The sequence below is a fragment of the Tribolium madens genome, unplaced genomic scaffold, assembly GCF_015345945.1.
Source record: "Tribolium madens isolate multiple individuals breed KSU strain unplaced genomic scaffold, Tmad_KSU_1.1 Scaffold_1;HRSCAF=32;Tcas5.2_LG8, whole genome shotgun sequence".
Taxonomy (NCBI): Eukaryota; Metazoa; Arthropoda; class Insecta; order Coleoptera; family Tenebrionidae; genus Tribolium; species Tribolium madens.
The window spans coordinates 259,821-283,313 of record NW_025400984.1 but is presented as its reverse complement, the minus strand read 5'-3'; the positions used below and the strand labels follow the sequence as shown (position 1 = coordinate 283,313).

The 23,493-nt window shown below is 32.2% G+C and overlaps 3 protein-coding genes across 3 annotated transcripts; 2 read left to right on the top strand and 1 right to left on the bottom strand.

Annotated features, from left to right (window-relative positions):
* Nucleotides 1-2,099: 2,099 nt before the first annotated feature.
* Nucleotides 2,100-10,963, top strand: LOC123004159 (NPC intracellular cholesterol transporter 1 homolog 1b-like). The gene is made up of 18 exons (XM_044397280.1): nucleotides 2,100-2,158; nucleotides 2,209-2,430; nucleotides 2,482-2,930; nucleotides 2,979-3,276; nucleotides 3,324-3,541; nucleotides 3,593-3,718; nucleotides 3,767-3,945; nucleotides 5,986-6,162; nucleotides 6,209-6,410; nucleotides 6,460-6,653; nucleotides 6,702-7,046; nucleotides 7,092-7,394; nucleotides 7,440-7,692; nucleotides 7,744-7,925; nucleotides 7,973-8,204; nucleotides 8,261-8,374; nucleotides 8,423-8,594; nucleotides 10,424-10,963. Exons 1-18 carry the CDS (start codon nucleotides 2,152-2,154, stop codon nucleotides 10,450-10,452), a joined length of 3,702 nt encoding a protein of 1,233 aa, XP_044253215.1. The 5' UTR covers nucleotides 2,100-2,151; the 3' UTR covers nucleotides 10,453-10,963.
* A 206-nt stretch (nucleotides 10,964-11,169) lies between these two features.
* LOC123004046 lies at nucleotides 11,170-13,448 on the bottom strand. The gene is made up of 4 exons (XM_044397161.1): nucleotides 12,896-13,448; nucleotides 12,715-12,847; nucleotides 12,250-12,657; nucleotides 11,170-11,430 (listed from the first exon to the last, which is right to left on the bottom strand). Exons 1-4 carry the CDS (start codon nucleotides 13,189-13,191, stop codon nucleotides 11,170-11,172), a joined length of 1,098 nt encoding a protein of 365 aa, XP_044253096.1. The 5' UTR covers nucleotides 13,192-13,448.
* Nucleotides 13,449-14,828: 1,380 nt separating this feature from the next.
* On the top strand, nucleotides 14,829-15,324 carry LOC123004045. Its single transcript, XM_044397160.1, has 3 exons — nucleotides 14,829-14,959; nucleotides 15,104-15,239; nucleotides 15,280-15,324. Exons 1-3 carry the CDS (start codon nucleotides 14,829-14,831, stop codon nucleotides 15,322-15,324), a joined length of 312 nt encoding a protein of 103 aa, XP_044253095.1.
* Nucleotides 15,325-23,493: the final 8,169 nt, after the last annotated feature.

Sequence of the window (23,493 nt, the reverse complement as noted above, 5' to 3'; positions counted from 1 at the left end):
ACAAGTTTGCAGTATTTTCTTTTTTACTTGCATACCTGGTTATCACGATTTAGCAACAATTTGTAAATTCCTATTTCTAATGCAAGTGCTAGTGGGTTGAATCTGGTCCTGGAACAGTCTTTGTTTAATGTATTTGGGGCTGATTTATTATCTCTGTATCGGTATTTGCTAAAGGGACTTAAAGTGGTAAGTAATCCTGTCATTACATCAGTACTTATCAATTACCTACCAATTTGGTATGAGTATATTCAGCAGGATGGTACCACCGCACACAATACGAGAGATAATCTCAAATTTTTGCAAGAGTTTAAAAAAAAAAGAAGCTTAAACATTGAAGTCAAGGAAGAATTGTGCCATGCCTCCCATGTTCAGCCAACGAAAATTCTTCGCCTGAGGAAGATACAATAAAGGTTATGCCAAAAAGATTGGCTGAAGTTATAAATGCCAATGGGGCACTGACAAAGTATTAATTATATTTTTCTTTTCAATTACATACCTACATACATAATATATTTAAATGTTCAAACTACATACAGTAAATTATTTTCCATTTTTTATATTTTAATGTGTTCTTGTGACGAGCACCCACGTTGTGGGTATTTCGTTACATTTTGTTTTATGTGATCTCATAACTCAAGAGCTTATCACTATTAGGAGATTCTTAGTATTATTAACTTATTCATTTTGGATCGCATTTTTAACCTGAAAATGATTTGGTACGACAATAACTCAAACAATGTAAGACAAAGGTAAGAAGTAACAAGGAGCATCGAACATCCTGTCAACATGACAAACCTTAATCAAAATTCTGAAACAAGGTTAGAAAAACCTAAAGACTCATTTACACTTTTAATCTGTCATAGTAATTGGGTGGACGAAATTCACTGTCCATCACTGTACTATACGTTCTCTCCTTTTTCTTTAAGGCTCTAGGGTACCGAATGAACTATTCAGATTTGGTGTACTGTTAGTTGCATACTCGGCATTTTGTGGCAGCTGTCAATCATCCGACCTTCTCTACCTGGTGCCTTGTCCCTTTAGTCATAAAATGGAAATAATGTAAACAAACAGAATTTCACCATCGATGAGTTTCTCTTATTTCAGAGATTCAGATTCTAGCTCAGTAGAAAGAAAAGTTCATTTTTCTCTTGATTTTGGACTTAGAATAATTTTTCTCTGCTTTTTAATTCCCATCACATTGGCGGTTTTAATTTTTTGACAATAATGTCACTTTGAAAAATGAGTTTTTGCAAGTTAAATAAAAAAATGTGTGGGAAAAAAATAATTTTGATAAATAGCAACTCAAAGAAACAGCTTTCAGATAAAAAACAAAGTCATTTTTAACAAAAACTATCATTATTTAATTAGTAAATAAAAAAAAATATCTTCTATTTTACGCGAAAACTGCAAAGGAGAAACATTTTGTTCACCTGAAACGAGCAAAATCCAAATTTGATTTGAAAGTGATTTTGAAAAAGTTTTGCTTTAATATTTAGGACCCCACTTTGCCCATTTGCCCCACTTGATCCTAATTGTGTTTTTGCAAACGCTATTTTGATCGTTTATCTGAAAGATGCATTAGATAGTTTTTCCAAAAACCACCCTAAATCGGTATCTTACTCCCCCAAAACTACCTTTGTTTCAACGCGTCAGTAATCAGGCTCCTCTTAAAATTGAAGATCAAGAATATCGTCAATTCCTAGTTTGATCCTTTATCTCGAAGACGCATATAATAGTGTTTCCCAAAACCACCCGAAATCGGTGTCTTACTCCCCCAAAGATACCTTTACATTAACGTGAGCGCGATCAGGCCCCTCTTAAGAAAAATGTGCAATTTGTGATGCTTACCTACGACGATCATATAAATATCTATTAATGAGTGAAATCTATTAAGATTTAAGAGTGACTAATAGCTGGGACACCTGGTATACTTACAACAATTAAAGTTAGCTTAACTCTTTAATGACATTTATCTTAAACTCATAGCAACTTTAAAAACAAATGTTGCAATTAAGCACCTGCTCCAAGCAGGTGTACTCAAATTAATCACAACGATAAGCTATCAATTTTGTTTAAGTATGATCAGTGTTAGTGAACCTTTTACAATATTCGATATTAGTGAATCTGCAAAGTAAAATATAAAAAACTGCCATGACATGTAAGTACACATTTTCTTTGATTTTATTTAAAATCATATTGTTTTTTTAGACATTGGTTATACAAAAATTTTTATTTTCTTAATACTATGTGAATATGTGCATTCTGATTGCCGAATGCTTCACATTTGTCACAGAGAAAATGGCAAAGATAAAAATTGTAACAACCCAGAGAAAACCCTGCCTGAACGACTAAACAAAACTCACGAAAAATATGAAGAAGTTAAACAAAAATTAATTCAATATTGTCCCTTCTTTTTCTCAAACAAAACTGGTATGTATTTTCATAAATATTAATGTAAAACATAGAACATCTCTTTATTAGATGATCCTGAATTATGTTGCGACGTAGATCAAGCACTGAATATGATAAACGGCTTCCAGAGTACAGTTCCTTTTCAAAGATGTCCCACTTGTGTTACTAACATCATAAATACATATTGCATATTCTCATGTTCTCCAAACCAGTACGATTTCACTTTTCCGTTATCACCAAGCAATGCTAATTATATTGAAAAAGTTCAAGAAAATATTGATGAAAATTATATTCAAGAGGTTTACGATTCCTGTAAAAATGTTGCAAATCCTAGCACAAGCAGTAAACTTATTGGACTAGTTTGCGGAAAATACGGTGCGGCATATTGCACTCCTGAAAGATTTTTTAACTACATGGGAAGTACTAGTAACGGATTTGCACCATTTGATATTGTTTTTAAAATAGTTAACACTTCAAATGCTATTAATCACACTGTCCACAAATGCAATGAGGCCTATGTAAGTTAAAAAAAAAACAATTTCTGTAAATATAGTTAACTGTTGTAGGAGGGATCTCAAGCGTGCAGTTGTGTCGACTGCGAATTAAGCTGCTTATCAAGCGAAAAATTTGAAGATTTATCAAACAACGATTACATTTTTGGAAACGTACAAAAAGATTCCTTTATTGCAGCTTGTGTCCTTTTCACTCTTGGATGTGTTTCCGTATGTTTTATTGTGTACCTTCGTATAACTAATTCCCAACCGCTTTTATCTGCATTCAACAAAGGAAATAAAAACAAATCTAAATCTATTCAACGCAAGATAAACAATTATCTTAAAACTGGTTTCCGAAAATGGGGCATATGTAAGCAATTTTTAGGAAAGGTTGTGGTAATTTGTCAATTTTTTTAGTTATGTCTAAACGACGAATAACAGTTCTATTAATATCAATTTTCGGAATAATTGCCTTGACGATTGGCATTATTTTTTTGAATGTGATTACGGATCCTGTGGAGTTATGGGCGGCCCCACACAGTAGAAGTAGACAAGAGAAACAATTTTTTGATACAAATTTTCAACCTTTCTATCGAACAAACCAAATCTTTTTTAAAACGGTAAACGTAGACTCTGTATGTAATACAAACAGTTATAGCAGCAGTACGTTAATTCGTCTATTGCAGTTTGTTTATAATCAAACTATCGATCTTGGCAATAATAAAACGGATATTTTATCACACACATTTGGTCCAGCGTTTAATGCAACGTTTTTAAAAGAAGTTTTTAAACTACAAAGTTTAATTGAAAATGTAATAGAATTAATCAAAGTTTTACAGTTGTGTAATTTATTTTTTCAGATAACACTTAATGATGGATCTGGAATAGAAAGCATATGCCTTGCTCCGTTAGTTACTGTGTTTTCAGGATCAAAAGATGTAAATGTTTGTGCAGTTCAGTCTCTTTTAGGTTTATTTGGAAACAACGCGACCAAAATCGAAGAAGATGATTACGTAGAAACTTTCATCAAGTGTTTATCGTAGGTTAAAGTTATTTTTGTGATACGTGATTGTTATTTGATTATATCCGTACTGTCCAAACCGCAACGTAACAGCCTAGGCCGTTAAAAACCCTTAAGGGACGTTATTATGCATGTAACTATACAAAAGGCTACTTGCGTCAAGTTTGCCGTTATACTAATATCATTTTGCTAAGACCTACTAAAAATTTTATTACTTTTAAGTTAAATGCGGTATTGTTAAGAGTAAACCAGAGGGTAAACAAATCATAAATTAGTGGAACCCACCCGGACCCTGAAACAGGTCAGTTTTTAACAGGGCCGGATTTTGTCTAAAATACTTGAAATATTTTAATAGTTTTTGATGTAGTCAAGTATTTTAAGAAATTTAAAAAAGCCAGGTGGTTATTAACAAGTTATTATTAAATAAAGCAGATTTTTTTTAATAATAGCTTGGTAAAACTCTACCACTACTTTGCTTTTAAATACGGCCCTGTTTTATTCTGGTGGGTGCAGCAACACTTGCAAAGGAACGTGCCATTTATGGAGGGTTACAAATTCAAGCCATTGTTTGGTTAATCTCTTATAATGTGTCATAAAATTTTTAGTAGGTCTTACGAAAATGATTTTTCTATATATGACATTACGATTTTGAATTATTCTGTCTAAATCTTTTAGTATCGCGACAAGTACTGAACGACACATGACCAATAAGCAATTAACAAACGCGATTGACGCAATATTGTCTGCTATTTGCCACATATCGGCTTTATAACGTTAAAAACTATAACATCATTTGGCCGATATACCTACTCGTAAACCAAATAGCAGACGTCACTGAAATCTGTAAACCATGGCGCTCGCTGTGATGTTTAAGATTTTTTGTTATACAATTTGAAAAACGATAATTAACATTTACATAACTTAACTTGTTGTTTTTAACGGCCGGCGTTATATTATAAACAGCTTTTTATTTGTTTTTTAAGTTCTACACTTGGTTGCAAAAAAATTGGAAAATGTCAAAGCATAAAAATGTCAGATTTTTATATTTATCCATTTTGAACATGGCTTAATTCTAAAAGGTTAAGTTAGAACTGACACTACTGACAGTTAATTTGTAGTACTCACTACTCATTGAGTTTTCACGTAAGTACTCAGCTAATTGATTATCTTGATTTGCATTTGATGCTTTCGGTATTTAAGTGCGGCATTGCAGAAAAAATTATTTGAATGCGAGAGATGACAAATTGACAACTAAATTGACAAGGGCAAAACCTGTTTCATTTTAAAGCAAATTCTATTTTCCATTTTTATTGCAACCATCTGTACCATGTAATTGAGAAAATGTGTCCTCTAGAAGGCTATTACTTTCTTTCTATGTACCTAATTCAGATTGACAAAAAATACTTCACAGCTTTTCGGAGGTTAAATTTTGTAAAATATACAGGTGTTCCGTTTCTATTGTTACAAATTCAATTCAATTCAATTAAATTCAATTTTAACGTGTATGTAAGGGTGCTGCACCCCGTGAAAAGGGTGCGATTTTAATAAGTTATTTTTCACAATATTTCAGAATTCAGTTGATAATTTTTATACCCTTAAACAAATGTGAATTTTTAATCACGGACGTTCTAAATTTTATGGGTAAAAAAATAATTTTTAATTTTAATGCTGTTTATAGTTTGCAACATAAATTTTAAATAGATTTTACTCAAAAACGGTAAGTTGTATCAAAAAACGCATCTGTCTTTGTGAAAAACTATGGAATTAAGATTTCCTTGGTGAAAGTGGCAAGAAACTACAACCAAAATAGTTAGGATATTTTTACGGCAGGGTGATACTCCCGTTTAGGACGCCCGTGATTAAAAATTTCGACCTCTTATCTGAGAATTCGTTAGGTATATAAAGATTATCAGTTGTACCAGGGCTGAACCCCAAAAAAGTGAAAATTTAAATCGATATTTTTTTATCTTTAACAAAAGTAGTTTCATCTATCCGGGGACACACTGTATAAACGGAACACGCTAAACCAATTTCTATCAGAAGTTTTCAACATTTTAGGAGTCCTTACTTAATAGACTGTTTAGCACCTTACGGTGGTCCAATCATGCCTGGTTTGGCTTTAGGTGGGAATAATTTTGACAATTACACAGATGCAACTGCTGTAAGTTTAACATTCTTGGTAGAAAATCATTTGGAAGATACTGATTTGCAAGCAGCACTTGAGTGGGAGGAAAAGTAAGTCTTTTCTTATAAATTGTATTTGTTATTAATTTATTTGCAGATTTATTGATTTAATGAAACGGTGGGACAAATTTATAAAACCTGAATACATAGAGATAGCTTACAGTGCCGAAAGATCGATCCAAGATGAAATAGCAAGAACTTCTTCATCAGAAATCGGAACTGTAATCATCAGTTATGTTGTAATGTTTATATACATTGCTCTTGCTCTTGGTCGATACACCACAAGTGATAGATTTTTGGTAAGATTTCTATTGTCTTATTAGCTGTAAAAAAAAACAAAACGACTAGGTGGAAACGAAAATATTTGTTGGCATTGGTGGAGTGCTGATTGTTTTGGGATCAGTATTAGCTTCTATCGGCTTGTGTGGATACGCTGGCATTTCTACAACACTGCTAACAATTGAAGTAATACCATTTCTTGTATTAGCAGTCGGAGTTGACAACATATTTATTATTGTGCACACACACCAACGAAAAAAACTGTAAGTTTCTGACTCGATTTCTCATATTTTGAAATTTTTTTGCTTCAGAAACGAAAACTTAAGTTTAGAAGAACAAATAGGCGAAACCATGGCAAAAGTGGGTCCCAGTATGCTTTTGACCAGTTGTTCAGAAATCTTTTGCTTCGCAATTGGTACACTTTCAACAATGCCAGCAGTGAATACTTTCGCTATTTATGCCACTTTTGCAATTTTCTTCAATTTTCTTTTGCAAATTACTGCTTTTGTAGCGCTTTTTACACTAGATCTTAAACGATATGAAGCCAATAGAATGGAAATTTTTTTTTGTGAAAAAGCGAAAACACCATCTACAGACATAGGACCAGGGATTGTTTACAAGATTTGGAAAACTAACATTACTCCATTAATAATGAAGTAAAGATTCAAATTGTTTTCGTATCAGACTATACCTCTTTGTAGTTTTCCAGTACGGTGCATTGTTCTCTTATTGTTTGTTATATGGCTTTGTGTCAGCATAGCTGTAATTCCCTCTCTCGAGCTGGGACTAGACCAACAACTGTCTATGCCTGAAGATAGCCACGTTTTGAAATACTTTAATTTCATGAATGATTTGATGGGGATTGGCCCACCAGTTTATTGGGTTACCAAAGGTAAAGTGGATTATTCATTGCCAGAATATCAAGCGAGGATGTGTGGAGGAATTTTTTGTGAAAGCAATTCTATTTCTACGCAAATATATCGAGCATATACACAATCAAATCTGTGAGTAATAATAAGTCATAATTTTGTTTAATTTTCCTTTTTTAGTACCACAATTGCAACGGAAGCAAGTTCCTGGATTGATGATTTTCGAGATTGGGCAAATGCAACAGGTTGTTGCTTTTATTTTAAAGAAAATGGGACGTTTTGCCCTCATACGCTTAAAAGAAATTGTGAACCATGTAATTATGGTATAATGAATTTAAACGAATCTGAATATTTTACGCAATATGTATCTTTCTTTTTGATGGATAATCCGGACGGAAATTGCGCAAAGGGCGGCCATGCTTCTTATGCCAGTGTAATTAGAGATTAAGATGTGTTTTACTTATTAATAATTTGTTTATTTTAGGGAATAAACTTTGTTTTGAACCAGGAAGGCAAAGCAACTATTGAGTCATCGAATGTGATGTCTTATCACTCAATTTTAAAAGGATCGAAAGATTACATTAACGCATTAAAGTACGCTCGATATATTGGCGATAATTTAACAAAAACTCTAGATATACCAAATGTTGAAATTTTTCCGTACAGGTGCGTTACAATTCAGATGACAACAAGATAACATTTTGTGATTTCAGCATTTTTTACACATATTTTGAACAATACTTAACAATATGGGAAGATGCATTGGAATCCTTGGGATTATCGCTTTTTGTAGTTTTTATAGTAGCATTTCTAATATCTGGATTAAATCTTTTTGCGGCTTGTACAACCCTGATAGTGGTGTTAATGATTATTATAGACTTGATGGGATTAATGTATTTTTGGAACATTAATTTCAATGCAATCTCATTAGTAAACTTAGTCATGGTATTATATTTAATTATTACAATTTGTTTGTAAATTAATTATTTAATATTTTTTAGAGTGTTGGAATAGCTGTAGAGTTTTGTGGTCATATAGTTCATCATTATGTACACTCCACAAAACTTAACTCACTTGAGAAAGCCTCTGAAGCTTTTGCTGAAATGGGAAGCTCTGTATGTATTTCCTCAGAGAGAAAATTTGATTTTTTATTTAAGCTATAGGTTTTGTCAGGAATTACATTGACCAAATTCTCCGGCATTATAGTACTAGCTTTTGCACGCTCTCAAATTTTTCAGATATTTTACTTCAGAATGTACCTGGGAATTGTTATAATTGGAGCACTGCATGGATTGATATTCTTACCGGTTCTTCTAAGTTTTCTTGGGATTTATGGTAAATATTAAAACTTAGTTGAAATTCAAATTTTTATAAATGTAAAATTACTTGACATCATTTTTTCTTAAGAAAATCCGTTTAATTGCCTACTTTTTTTATGCTTTGTTAAAAGTCAAACAGAGTGAAATTAACTCAATGTAATCTTGAACTTTGAAATAAAGTTAGTACGATTGAATAATATAAATGCGCCAGAACTCGAGCCCCAGAGAAAAATTAATACCATATAAGGTAAGATACCAGGAACATGGAAAAAATGTTAAAAAAAAATATCTATGAAAAAGTTATGAGAGTTTAAATTTTGCACTTTGACTCTATTATTTCTGTTGGAAAAATAATTTTCGAAATTTTTTTGCTTCAGGCTATTAGAAGAGGAAACAAGGAAGCTGTATCCTAAATTGTAACTCTGTCTAATGTTATCTGTGACTTTTATTGGCAAAATTTTTGTTCTTTTACTAAGTAATTATAAAGAAACTTATACAAGATCATCAGTATCATTAAATAGACATAAAAAATGTCAAATGTCAAAAAATGACAGATAGTATTTTCGTAACATTTTTTTCATGTTCCTGGTATCTTATGTTATTTGAAATTTTTATCTGCGGTGCGAGTTCTGGTGCACCCTGTATATAACAGAGTTCCGTGACTGACAGACAGACAACGCATAGCCTAAGCCACTGAAGCTAGAAACATGAAATTTGGAAGATATGTTCTTTAGAGGGCGTAGAGAGTAGAAATGGGGTGTAAACTTTTAAACGAAGACAGAAACAAAAAAATTGAAAGATATCTTCCTAAAAGGTGTACAGGTCCGCAAAGAAAGGATTTTTTTGAAAATTAATTTCTACGGGGGTGAAATGAGGTATAAAAATTTAAACGAAGATAGGAACAAAAAATTTTGAATATATGTTCTTTAGCAGTAGTAAAAGTGCACTAAGACGAGTTTTTTTTTTAATAACAATAAAAAGCTTATTCACCCTCTTAGAAAAAGGAGTACACATTAAAACGAAAATAAAAACATGAAATTTGGCAGATATGTTCCTTAGAGCGTGTTCGCTAAGGAAAAATTTTTCAAAAACCAATAATTAAGGGGGTGAAATGGGGTGTAAACATTTGAACGAAGATAAAATCATAAACTTTGGGAAACATATTCCTTAGAGGGTGTACAGGTATGCTAAAAAAAGATTTTTTGAAAATTAATTTCTAAGGGGGGTGAAATGGGGTGGAACATTTAATCGAAGATAAAAACATAAAATTTGAGAAACGTATTTCTTAGAGGGTGTAGAGATCCGCCAAGAAATGGGTTGTCAACACTTAAATGAAGGTAGAAACATGAAATTTGGAAAATATTTTTCTTAGGGAATGTGCACTAATCAGGCACTTTTCAAAAACCAACCTGTAGCGGGATGAAATAGAGTGCAAACATTTAAACGAAAATATAAACATAAAATTTAGAATTTTAACTTTTGAGGAGAGAAATGGGGTGTAAGCGTTTGTAACGTACTTTCGTCATTTTTTAAAAATAGATAAACCGACTAACTTCACATTTCTTCTTTGAAAATCATCAGTTTATATCGAAGATCTACGTGGACGAAGTCACGGGTGCAAGCTAGTACTAAATATAAAGCTTTGTAAATTTTATTTTTTTGTTTCTATAGTTTTCAAGGTTCATAGCCACCAGTCATTCTGATTAGAAATTTAACTGAAAATCACTCCTTACAGAAATAAAAAAAATCAATTTCAAACGACAGTTTCCCATTTTTTGTACTGGTTATATAATATTAGACACTTTTTAGTTGATAAATATACTAATTTCTTAATATTTTTTATAGGTGATACTATAACTAAGCAACAAAAATAAGACCCACTTGTAAACTCTGACAAAATATGTGAGTTTGGTGTGGAAACAAATCGTTGGTGACATCACTAGTAATAATACTTATATTAACTAATAATGAATTAACTATTAAGTATGTCATGTTTGTATAAGCTCGTTAATCAACTGTTCTTTTTTGCTCTCGTGTTTGTGTTTTAATGTCCAACGTGTAAAGAGTAAAATTTCTGTATGCTTCAATAATTTTTTTTTCGAATTCAAGACAACATATGTATTCTTTCATGTTGTTAATGTGTTCAAAATATAGTTTGTTACACAAGCATGTTGATACGAGTATATTTAATATGTCATTAAATGTTTTTATTAATAAAATTAAGACCATATTACATAAACCGCCTGAATAATATTTGCAATTTTGTTTTTTTTGTATTGTTTAAATTTTATAAGTAGTGATATGTATTTTATATACTTTTCTATTTATTGTGATCCTGTAATTTGGAATGTACATTCTGGATCAATAAACTTATTATTATTATTATTTTATTATTATTATTGTTATAAAAAATTGGGCATTGACCATTTTCCACGTGGCCAAGGAGGCTGATCATTAGGGCTCTACAAGTTTCTAGTCCATTCGAGCCAGGTCTTGTGGCTCTGGTCGTCTTGCTTTGTGCAAACAATGGCGGTCATCAAATGCTCCTGGTGTTATGGGTGCAACCCTCCTGGTTGGTTCAACCGGTTCCCTTAAGGCAGCCGGCCGAACTGGTGTAGGTAGGCAACATAGTCTCGCAACTTCTGAGAGGGAAATGCTTGGTACTCAGGTTGTACCTCACACCATCTCTCATGCATGCGAGACATGTACCCCCTACGGGAAGGTTCGCTGCTTTCGAAACAATCCAGAAGGCAGTCCCTTAACTCATCAGTCCACTCAAAGTGACTCAAAGCGTCCGTTGTCGTTGCCACGGTTGTCACCGAGATTGGGCTGTCCAGGTTGGGCCCCACCACCTTGCCCATGACCTCTTATTCGATGATTGGAATCCAAGCGTAAGAGAGCTGCAAGAAGATTTGTGTGTGTATATGTTTTTTTTTTTAATTATTTTGAAAAGGTTTAAAAAATTTGCAAATAAGAGCCACCAATAACATTAAACAGAGTTACAATTTAAAATACAGCTTTCTTGCTTCCTCTTCTAATAGGTAACATTTTTTTACATGTTCCTGGTATCTTACCTTACAATCATGACATATTTCTCTGGGGCGCAAGTTATGAAACACATTGCATCATAATAATAACTTTGCTTAGTTTTAAATTGAGAAAGTATGTGTTAAAATTGTTTATTCAATTTTGACGTATTAAACCGTATTTATTAACTTCATAACAACCAAGGTAAACAATTGTTTATTCGGTAGAGTGAATTATTTTTTTTAACTCACTAATGATTTAAAAAAAAAATATTCACTCTTTGTTAAAAATCAGATATATATGTAGAACTTGTTAGAACATTTATTTAGAATTAAAATAAAAATTACAATTATGCAAGTCACTAAAATTAAGCTTACATCCATCATTTATTAATGATTGGATAATTCTCCATTAGTAATTCTTATGTTCTCTTTTTCATTAATTTCTGTAATACTGATACCACTTGTAGTGGCAACTTCAACAATTCTTTTTGCTTCCACTGTAACGCCAGAAGCTCCATCGCATACTTCACTTTCATTTTTTTCAAGAATTTTCTTTGAAATTTCAATTTTATTTGCAAGCGAATCCTCGATGTATCCCTCCGCAACTGAATTTGAGCGCCATCCGCCGTGTCTCTTTAATACAGTCAAGTCAGCGCCAGCGTCAGCAAGAAGTGTKGCTGACGAACGTCGAAAACTGTGTCCTGTATATTRTTCTGCATTCGAAAGACCCAGAAATCCAGCAATTTTTTGTGGCATCTTTGCGAAAGTGTTCAAACCCACAGGCTGCACGGTACATTTTTGATTTTGGTAATTCAAAAACAAACGCTTATGAGTAACTTTTTCTGGCCTTAAATCYTTGTACTTGCGAAACACGTCAATTGAATGGACGCGGTTAGCACCATCAACAACAGTAAAAACCCGTGGCTTGTATGTCTTTGTGTCTGGAATCTGGACGACTAGTACGTTTCCCCTGTCGTCAATATCATCAACAGACATGCTCACCAGCTCTCCAATTCTGCACCCCCCAGCAACACCCATGATAAAGACAACCTACAATAATAAATCTTGTTATTATCGTCATTTAAAAAAATCTGATCTATTACTTACTTTTAACAACAAAAATGTATCGTCAGGAACAGTATCCAGAAACCTTTCAAGTTCTTCCCGTGTAAAAACCTTCGACTTCTTTGCCCTGTGTCCTACAGAATGCTGCTTCAAAAATGCTTTTACTTGATGGAATCTACAAACATTAATTTAGCACAAATTCTATAGTTAAACATCCACAAACCTGTTTATATCAACATTTTCCTTAACCAATAACATTTTCTTCAGCTGTGAATGGTATGACCACAATGAAGACGATTTTACAGTTTTTGATCGCTCCGAAATATACGCCAAAATTATCTTCTCGTCGACTCCTCGGGCGTTCTTTTTATTTCTCCAATTACAAAAACAATTATACTCTTTTTCATATAATATTTTGGATTTTACTGGTACTACTTTGCCTACTGCTTCTAGTGCTTCGTTCATTACATCTTCCGGAACAAAAATATCGTTATCGTCGCATATTTCTGACTTCGACATTTTCACGAAAATGATTCACATTAAAATAATTGTTTATACCAAAATGGTTGCTAGGGAGGTGTTGCCACAACAACGTACCAACCACGACTGTCACAGACTTGATTTTTGTTGTCGTATTTTGCATAAATTCGTAATAATCCGTAAATTGAAGCTGAGTCTCGCAAAATTGAATAAAATATTGTATAAACTACGTGAGTTAAATGAATGTTTATTCACTTGAAGAATTAGCTCACTCGCGCTACGCGCTCTTGAGCTAAACTTTCTTCTCTTGAATAAACATTCATTTAACTCACTTAGTGTATAAATATCTATTATCTTGAGGTAATTTTATTAATACTCATTGAATCTCTACCTTCTAAGTTATCTACATTTTAATTTCATAAAAATCCATTGGCAAATAACAGAGATATTAGACCCGAAAGTCTTACGTAGGACACTTTGTATATAAATTATAAAATTCGTTATTTGTAGCATAAAACTATAAATAACCAACCTGATTCACCCATAACATCCAATTTACTAATTTAAATCCATTTGTAATTGTACAAAATTATCATTAGCAGGCTACCTAGACAATAATCCTTATTAACCAATTAAATTGGTGTACCATAACATTTCCATATTATTAATTATTATGAATAACATTAATTTATTACCTACGTGAATTCTTTAATTTCTTTTTTTTTCTATTAACTGTAACTGAAAATAAAATAATACTATATATACATATATTGTTTAATGTGATTACTTATTATTATCAAAATTGGTATAAAAGCAATCAGGAAATTATTTTAATACCACTTGACTGGTTGAATGTTGGCGTTTCTGGATTCAACAAAATGCGTTCAATTTTTTGGTGTATTTTAATGAGTAGTTTTAGTTTTACGACTGCTTCAATATCAACGTCAGAACAAGACAATTTAAAGTTTCTGCCTACCTGTATAGACAATATTTTAGATACAGTAGACAAAAAGAAAGTTATTTACACAGTTCATTTAACAAACCAAATAAAATTTCCCATCATTAATATTAATCTAACAAAAAAATTCACAACATGGTTTGAGTATGAAAAGAGTGATGTTTGTATCATTAACTTGACTGAAGACAATTTGCATTCGACTCTTACAAAGTTGTTTATGAATCCCAACATTAATCCTCGTGGAGTGTTTCTTATTATAGTTAAAGAAGTGTATCGATCTTTATTTGTTGCAGCTTCAACTTTCTACATTACTAACTTCATTGTTATTGAGAAAAAAATTGAATCAAATATTAAACTGTATGGTTATAGACCTTACTTGCAGCAAAGTGTTAATAATCCTTTAACCAATTTTTATAACTTTGCAACCTGTCGAAATGGTACCTTAAACCATCTCATTAACTGGTCACATTTCGCTGATGTACCAAGTCAATGGCAAAATACAACAATTAATATTTTAAACAACATGTCACCACCATACACCATATGCCACAACTGTAATGAACAGCAAGGGATAGAACTTGATGTATTTGATATTATCATAGAAAAATTAAAATTCGTACCGAATTTTACAAGAAATGACGAATTTGTAGTTTGGGGTGACAAAACAAATGGAAGTTACGATTCTATTTTGGGTGATTTAGAGAGGCGAAAAGGAGAAATGGTTCTAGGGGCTTTTCATTTGAAATCAGAAGAGCACATAGACTTTGATATGAGTTTTACACACATGGAAGATGCTGCTTACTGGTTGGTACCAAAAGCAAAACCTTTACCTTTGTGGAAACGACTAAAGTTAATTTTTAGTTTAAAAGTTTATTTATTGTTATTAATTTCTCTTATTTTAACAATGATCGTTTGCCGTTTTTTGTATAAGCAATCATTCTCTTCTGCTTTCCTGATGCTCTATCAAATTTTATTCGAATGTAGTATAAATAGAATGCCTACCTTTAAAACACTTATTATTACGTGGATTGCATATTGCCTGGTCATTTCAACTGTATTTAAAAGCAAATTAATGAATGTGATGACAGAAAATATCTACGAAAACCAGATAGAAAGTTTAAGTGAAATTGTTAGGTCAAATTTGATCATAAATATTGACCATTTCATAGCAACATTTTATTACCATTATACCAATCCCGACGAAGAATTTGTAATGAAAAATTATGTGTATTGTGAAGACCATTTTGCTTGTGTAAGAAGAACAGCTTTTCAACAAGATTCAGTGACCGTGGATTTCGGAAGAAGTTACCAATCCACTGCGTTGTTCATGGATTCTGACGGAAATCTGCTTTTGCATTTATGTCAAACTCCAATTTTTCCCGTTCAAATGCATCTCTTTTTTGTAAAAGGTTATCCAGTTTTTCCACAAATTGATAAGTTACTAATTAGAATTAAATCCAGTGGTTTTATACAATATCATTACAATAAAGTGTCATATTATACGCAAATAGTACTGAATAGAAAAAAACATACTTTGGCAGCACAAGTTCTTAGTGTAAAACATTTGCAAATTGCGTTTTATATATTTTTTATAGGAATTTTTCTTTCGATTACAGCATTTGTAGCAGAATATTTTATCAAAACCCTATATGTAGAACTTATAAGTTTTTAAAAGTATGTAAAGATTAAAATGTATTATTTACTTAATTCTTTTTTAAATGTACCAAATCAATTCAAATAAATTGTTGGTATAAAATTATCGGCAGAAAATCTTATTAGGTCTTGTTACGCTAAACGAATTTGAATTAAAATTCCAAGATTTCAAGAAACATAAATTACAACGAATAGTTCGCTTGTAATTGGTATGAGGGTGAAGTATTAACTAATTTATTTGTCTGAACAGAAACGTCGACTGAACTTTTTAGATCCAAATTAATGTCAAAAGAAGTTATCTGATAAAATTGCAAACTTGGTATTGGGTGACAACAGTAAAAGGATAATAAATTTGTGACACAAAACTGTAATCGACTTTTGCTATGTTTCGATGAATATTTCATTTTATACAGGCTGAAAAATAAATAGCATTTTTTTGACAATCAAACTGAATTATGTCCAAGACACATTTGTGTTTTTTTTTTTGTAAAATGCTTAAATCCTTAGTACTCCAGCCGTAGCGTTTGCACATATTTTTTCACATTTATTGGCACTGGTATAAAACATTAAAATTATTTCTTTCGAAGGACAGTTTTTGCTCTCTCTCTTGCAAAAATGCAAATTTGGACAAACTGCTTTTTGAAAGTCTGCTCCTCAAATAGTGCCATGTATTTGAACATTACTTGCAAAATTTGAGTTCATTGTAATAATTAGTTTCCAATTTGTAACTCTATATTTCTGAGGAAAAATGAGTAACTTAAAACTAGAGTAAGGCAGTGCCATAAAATTTTTGACAAAAGAGGCCCATTAACGAAAGAAATCCGTGAGAGAATGAATGCCGTCAATAAGGATGGTACACCATCACAATACCCAATAAAATTTTAGCTGAAACAGTTACGATGGGGACGAGAATCCGTCTAAGACGAAAAGAAAGCGTTTTTCTCATTGAATGTATTCCAAAAAAAGCAACAATAAATGCGGACTTCTATGCAAACACGTTGAAAATTTACGTAAAGCAATTCACCAGAAAAGATTAATTTTTTCTAAGTCTAAGTGTTTCTGCTGCACCGTGCATAACGCAGCCAAAATTAAGCAAGACCATTCTGGGATTTTATTCCGACTAACTTTTGTCTTTTTCGATTACTAAGGCAAAATTTTTGAGGACGACGTTTTGACTCTCATGATGGCCTAAAAGCAGCCGACGACGAATATTTTGAGGACACGTTTTTTATAAAAGTAAATTTTTACTGGAGGACAAATGGCGCCAGTGTATTGATGTAGGGGAGGACTATATTGAAAAATAAAATTATCCAAAAAATTGTACTTCTTTTGTTTCGTTGCTTTATACACTCGCCTTTGGCTCGTGTATGATCTTCATCCTCTTGAATTAGTTTCCATAATGTGCTCGTTAAATATTTTATTGTTCCACACAGTCAAAATTTACGGTTTTTCTCCCGTGTAAGAAAGTTTTGACAACTGTTTGGCATTTCTCAATACGAAACGTTAGATTACTTTTAACACATTTAAAGCAATTTTAAGCCTTGTTGAGTTCAATTTGAAAAATAAAATGTTGTATTCAACTCCTTTTCGTGTAAATTGGTTCATTTATGTCACCTCGTGGATGATAATTGATAAACAACTGGTTAACACTTGTGGTTTCAAAATCTACTCGTAACATAAAGATTCGCTTGTCAAGATGACAGATAATTAAAAAATTAAAAGAGTACTTTCCACAAGTTTCTTTGAAGAGGTCGATTTTCGCATATTAAAAATTTTCCCGAAAATGGAGGCCGTTAGTCGTAGTTTTCTCTCATGCATCCACAAATTTGAAAAAGATTGCTCTTTTGTTTCTTCTTCAATATTGTTAACATTTGAATATAAATGTGTTTTTTTTCTCTTCAAATTCTTCTTGAGCGATGTCAGGTGGTTCTTCCGATTCCAAACCGTAACTTGCGTCGAGCCCTGCAGATTTATACTTTGCATTATATCGCTTACAATGAACTTTGTTTCGTTGTTTTTTAATTTTGTCACAATGGTCCTGGGTGTATACAAGTGCGCCAAAACTCGCGCCCTAGAGAAAAATGAAGTGCCAGCGGCAATAGGTCGCCAAAAAATGAAGCCGAAGAAATAACTTTTGTTTGCATAAGAAAGTTATTACACCCTTAAAGCCACCAATCACAGAAGGGCACCTCAGGGTGTGATTGAAAAATTATATCCGTTGCTGGAGTACAAAAATAATACCAGTTTGCCCCGAACTTTCAAAAAATAGTTGGTTTACTGTAATTTTGACATTTATCAATTTTCTGGCAAGTGTTGACATAACACTCTATTTTCGAATATTTTTCTCCCCGAAGAAACTGCACACGAGTGTAATGACGAAACGAGATACAAAATTAATTAATGTAAATTCAACCAGTTTATTAATTGCTGCTTGGAAAAGAATGCAAAAAATTTGAGCTTTACATTTCTAATAAGCTGTGAAAAACGAACGACTAAATTTTTCACGAGAAATATGAGAAAAAAATATCTATTTAAAATTTGTGCTCCGTTTCATGTTTTTCAAAATGCTGCGAATACGGTTGAAGATACAATGTAAGAAAGAAAGTTGTAGAAAGTAAAATGGAAATCGAGTTTCCAAAAATTTCCAACGATTTTGTCTCACTATACTTGTGCACAGCATCTTCAGCGAGAAAAATATTTGAAAATAGCATGTTATATTTACTTCAACAACATGACAGAAAATTAATCAATGTAAAAATTACAGTAATCCAGCTATTTTTTGTAACTTTTGGGCAAATTATTTTTGTAACCTAGCAACGGATATAATTTTTGAATCACACCCTTCTGGGATTGGTGGATTTAAGGGTGTAATTACTTCCTTATGCAAGCAAAAGTTACTTCTTCGGCTGCACTTTTTGGCGACCTATTGCCGCCGGCATTTGACATTTTTCTCTGGGGCGCTAGTTCTGGTGCACTCTGTATACGGGTTCCTTTTTATTTTTTTTTATTGAACAACTATTGAAATTCTTTATGTTATGAACCGTGATCGCTGTTATATGATAAAGCTACTTGCTGCAAGGTTTATGTCATATATCAATGGGTGTTAGACGTTTAATTATTACGAGTATTAAATATTACGAGTATTAAAATTAATAATTGTTATTATGACTTTTACCCGTAGCTTATAAAATTTTTTGCAAATGTTGCTATCACCATTACCATCAATTAATTTGCTGTATAACAATTCGGGCATTGCAACTCATTTTTTTAGAACTTCGACCACAATATGGGCTTCCGATTCAAAACATGCGTTTTGAAATAGGAACTGTGTTCTTTCCAAACAGTTTTATTTTCGATTCAGTAGAATTGTTTGAGGTGACAATTCAGTCAACCACTAATTTTACCTTTCATATCTGTCAAAAAATTTTGACATATACATTTCTTTATGTCTATTTAGTGACACTGGTGATCTTGCATACATACAGGGACATTTTTTTATTAGTAAACATAGCCCTAAGTATACAGTTAAAAAAACCGGGTCAATTTCATAAGATAGGCGACCAACATTTCAAGCTATTAGAGGGTACTAGATATTAAAATATTCCAAACTAAAATTTTGTATCAAGTTTGTCAACTGTCAGTCTTGAAGTTTAAACCTTAGCTTTATAAAGTTACTACCATTTGTGATACCATGAACATCAAAGAAGAAAAAATTGAAATGTTTGTGTGGTATCAAGGGAGAAATAGTTTAAGGAGGGTGAGGGCTAACAGCCTGCATTGATACAAAATTTTAATTTTAAATATCTACTACTCTATAAAACCTTGAAATGTTGGTCGCCTACCCTATGAAATTGACCCGGTTTTTTTAAATGTATACATAGGGCTATGTATACTAATAAAAAAATGTCCCTGTATGTTTTTTTATATAATTATGTAGTAAAGGTACAAAAATATTGTCAATAAAAGTTACAAATAACATTATGCTTAATGTGTAACTCTGTTTGAGTAACAATTTAAGATACAGCTTCCTTGTTTTCTCTTCTAATAGCCTGTAGCAAAAAAAATGTTTTTTCTAACAGAAATAAATAGAGTCAAAGTGCAAAATTTAAACTCTAACAACTTCGGAAATTTTATAGATAAAATTTTTTTAACATTTTTTCCATGTTCCTGGTATCTTACTTTACATCTCTCTGGGGCGCGAGTTCTGACCCAACCTGTATGTAAAGTGAGCAGCAAAATTATACAGAGTGCGCAAGAACTCGCGCCCCAGAGAAAAATTTCATCTAAGATAAGATACCAGGAACATGGTAAATTATTTTTCCAACAGAAATAAGTAGAGTCAAAGTGCAAAATTCAAACTATCATAACTTTGAAATCTTTATAGATATTTTTTTAACAATTTTTCCATGTTCCCTGGTATCTTACCTTATATGGCATTTTTCTCTGGGGCGCGAGTTCTGAGGTATCCTGTGTAATAAACTTAAAACTGAAAATACAGGGTGATTCAGCTTAAATGACCCACTTGACCTCTCTTGGTAGACAACCCATAATACACAAAGCAATTATTCCTTGATTTATGTTAGAATTTTAAAAGTTTCATGAATCAAAGTTTGCTGTTTGAAAAATATAATAAGTGTCACTGTTACACGCACATGCAACAATACACAGGGGTAGCCGACTAGTATAGCCACAGAACTTCATACCCGTGAGTATAGCCACTGGTACTGACACCCGAAATGTCACAGAAACAAAGTTTATATGGGAAAATCGAAAATTGAAACGGCCTTATAAGCGTTGCTTTTTGATTCAGATGGCCTTGCTTTTAAAAACCAGTGAGTAGGCGTTCTATTTAGTAGGTGTTCTATGACAACATAGGTATTTCAATCAATGACAATTTTTCGAATAAACGTAATTTTTTGTTATAGAAAAAGAATAGGTAAATCAAAAATTAGTTATTTCAAAGCCGATGCTCTATGTGGCCACCCGCACTTTGCTCACAAGCCACAATTCTATTCACAATTCACTAAACACAAAATCAAACATCACTACTAAACACAACATTATTAATAAAGTTTGGATTATTTTCTAAATGTTCCCAAACAAAATAATAAAAAACTAATCCACGAGGGAAGTCAGCATCTAGTTGTTGCACTAACTACATGCGATAGGGATGAAATTTATTAGTTTTTAAAATTCTAGAAACAGAAGATTGGCTTATTCCCACTTCTCTGGCAATTGTTCTTTGCCCAATATGCCGATTTTGTTCCACAGTCTCCAACACCAGAATTTCCTTCTGCAGTTCGTATACTTCTACGCTTACTTACAAGCCAATTGTGACACAAACACATTTCCAGTCGTTTAAAATTTTATGCGTAGGATGTAGGTAGTCGTTCTGGATATTGCCGAGCGTATGAATCGTCGCCTAATCTAGCAGCTCTCAGATTCTGTAGTATTTTTACGTACCTGTAGCACCTGGTACCTTAGTATTGGCCGTCGCGTTGCCCTAGGATCTTGGACTATAAAGTGACGTTGATAGCACTTAATCTTCACTTAAAATTCACACATGTTTTAGAGTTAGTTAAACAAAATTTTTGTTAACTCCTTGTATATTTTCATGTATGTGATCATTTTTTTAAAGCGATATAAAGTAAAATTTCAATAGGTATAAAAACCAAAATAAACACACTTTTGAAGATCATTAACTATTTATTATAATGTCAAAGATAAATAAAATTCATATTGAATTATAACTATAAAATTGTCTAGCTTCGAAGGTTAACAATAAACACTTATCTTTGATACATATACTTAGACAAATTTTATTAAACTTTCGATAAGTACAAACACATGTTTCGTGCTTTCATGGTTTTTGACTGCATTGGTTTATCACTTAATTACTGAAATAACCATAATTATAATAGTAAAAATTGTTTAAAAAACATTAAACAATAAACTTGAAATTTAAATATAATTATCGGACATTACGAAAAGCAATAGAGCAATCCAATCATATTAAATGTCTAACAACAATGTGAAAAGTCGTAAAACGAATCGGTTTTTTTTGCCACTCAAAAAAGACATTTAAAATTCATGGCAAGTTTATTTTATAATTGCAAAAAACGCATTTCATATTGGAACCCGTTGGGATGTAAAAAATCTTCAATTATTATTATTACTTCCTTACATATTTTTCCATTGATTACGACAAAATTCGATCTTTCGATACTATTGATGCTTCACTTTTAAGAGGGGCCCTATTTGCTATAAAAATTACCAACAAAAAAACAAACTTGCTTTGTTTCACTACTGAGACAATAGTAGTGCAGTTTAAATTGAAAAATACTGCATTTATGTCATTTCATTGATAGCTGTCACATCTTTGAAAACTAGCTGCTGTGCTAAGTGTACGAATTTATTTACTTACAGTTTTTACCTCAAGGCTTGTTGTTTGAGAATTAGTTTCTATAATATGATTTTATTATTTACTAGCTTGCACCCGTGACTTCGTTCACGTAGATTTTCCATTTAAACTTTTATTAATTTGAAAGGGGGAATGTGAAGTTAGTCTATTTATTTATTCTTTTCTTGATTCATCAACTCAAAGCAACACCCCACTTCACCTCGTTGATTTTTAAAAAGTATTTTCTTAGTGCACATTTACACCCTCAAAAGTCAAAATTCTAAATTTTATGTTTACAATTTTGTTTAAATGTTTGCACCCTGTTTCATCCCGTTATAGGTTGGTTTTTGAAAAGTGTATGTTTAGTGCACTTCTCCACTCTCTAAGAGAAATATTTTCCAAATTTCATGTTTCTATCTTCGATTAAAAGTGCACACTCTATTTCACCCCTTTAGCAACTGATTTTAAAAATCCTTCGGTACGAGGCTCGACGGTTGGATCTTCAACTGCGTTTTAACATTTTATAAGTGAAAATCAGAAATTTCGTCAAACTTTAGTTTGGTCGCATTTGACAGTTTTTCAAAAACTACCCTAAGTCGGTGTTTTAGTCTCCCTAAGATACCCGTGATTTAACGCGACAGTAATTTGGTTCCTTTTAATATTGAAAATCAGAAATATCGTCAATCCCTAGATTAAACCTTTATCTCAATTTTTTTCCAAAAACCACTCTAATTCGGTACATTAGTTCCCCAAAGACACCCTTGTGTAAGACAAGGTTTTCCACCGTAATTTTTATTTTATTTTTTTTTGTTTTTCTTTCTCACTTTTCTTTAGGGAATTGCAATATTATTCCTGATACTTACATCGTTTTCTAATCTCGAGTAATTTACTAAATACGTTTTTATAAACAGACCTCGAGAGTTTTTTTGAGAAAACCCATAAAACTTGGAATATTTACGAGGGTCAAGTCAAGCCACCCCCGAGTGGTCGATGATCGAAACCAGATGTCTTTTAGACTGTGAGAACCAATTCTCCAAAAATCGTTGAGTTAGAATTAGTTTTAACCCACACTTCATCGGGGTAGTTTGAGTTCGAGTGTGAGTGTTTATTACAAATTATTATTCAAAGGTGAGTTTGTCACTGAGTAATCTGGGTTCCATTGGTGTGAGTGAGTTATCACTGAGTAATCTTGGTTCTATTGGTGTGTGATGTTTTCCAATCCAATAAGAGGTAGAGATTTATGATATTTGCCATATCAACGGTAGGGTGAGTCGTTTAATAATTATTTTAATCGCTGTGATGTTGATATTTATCATTGTTGAAAACATTC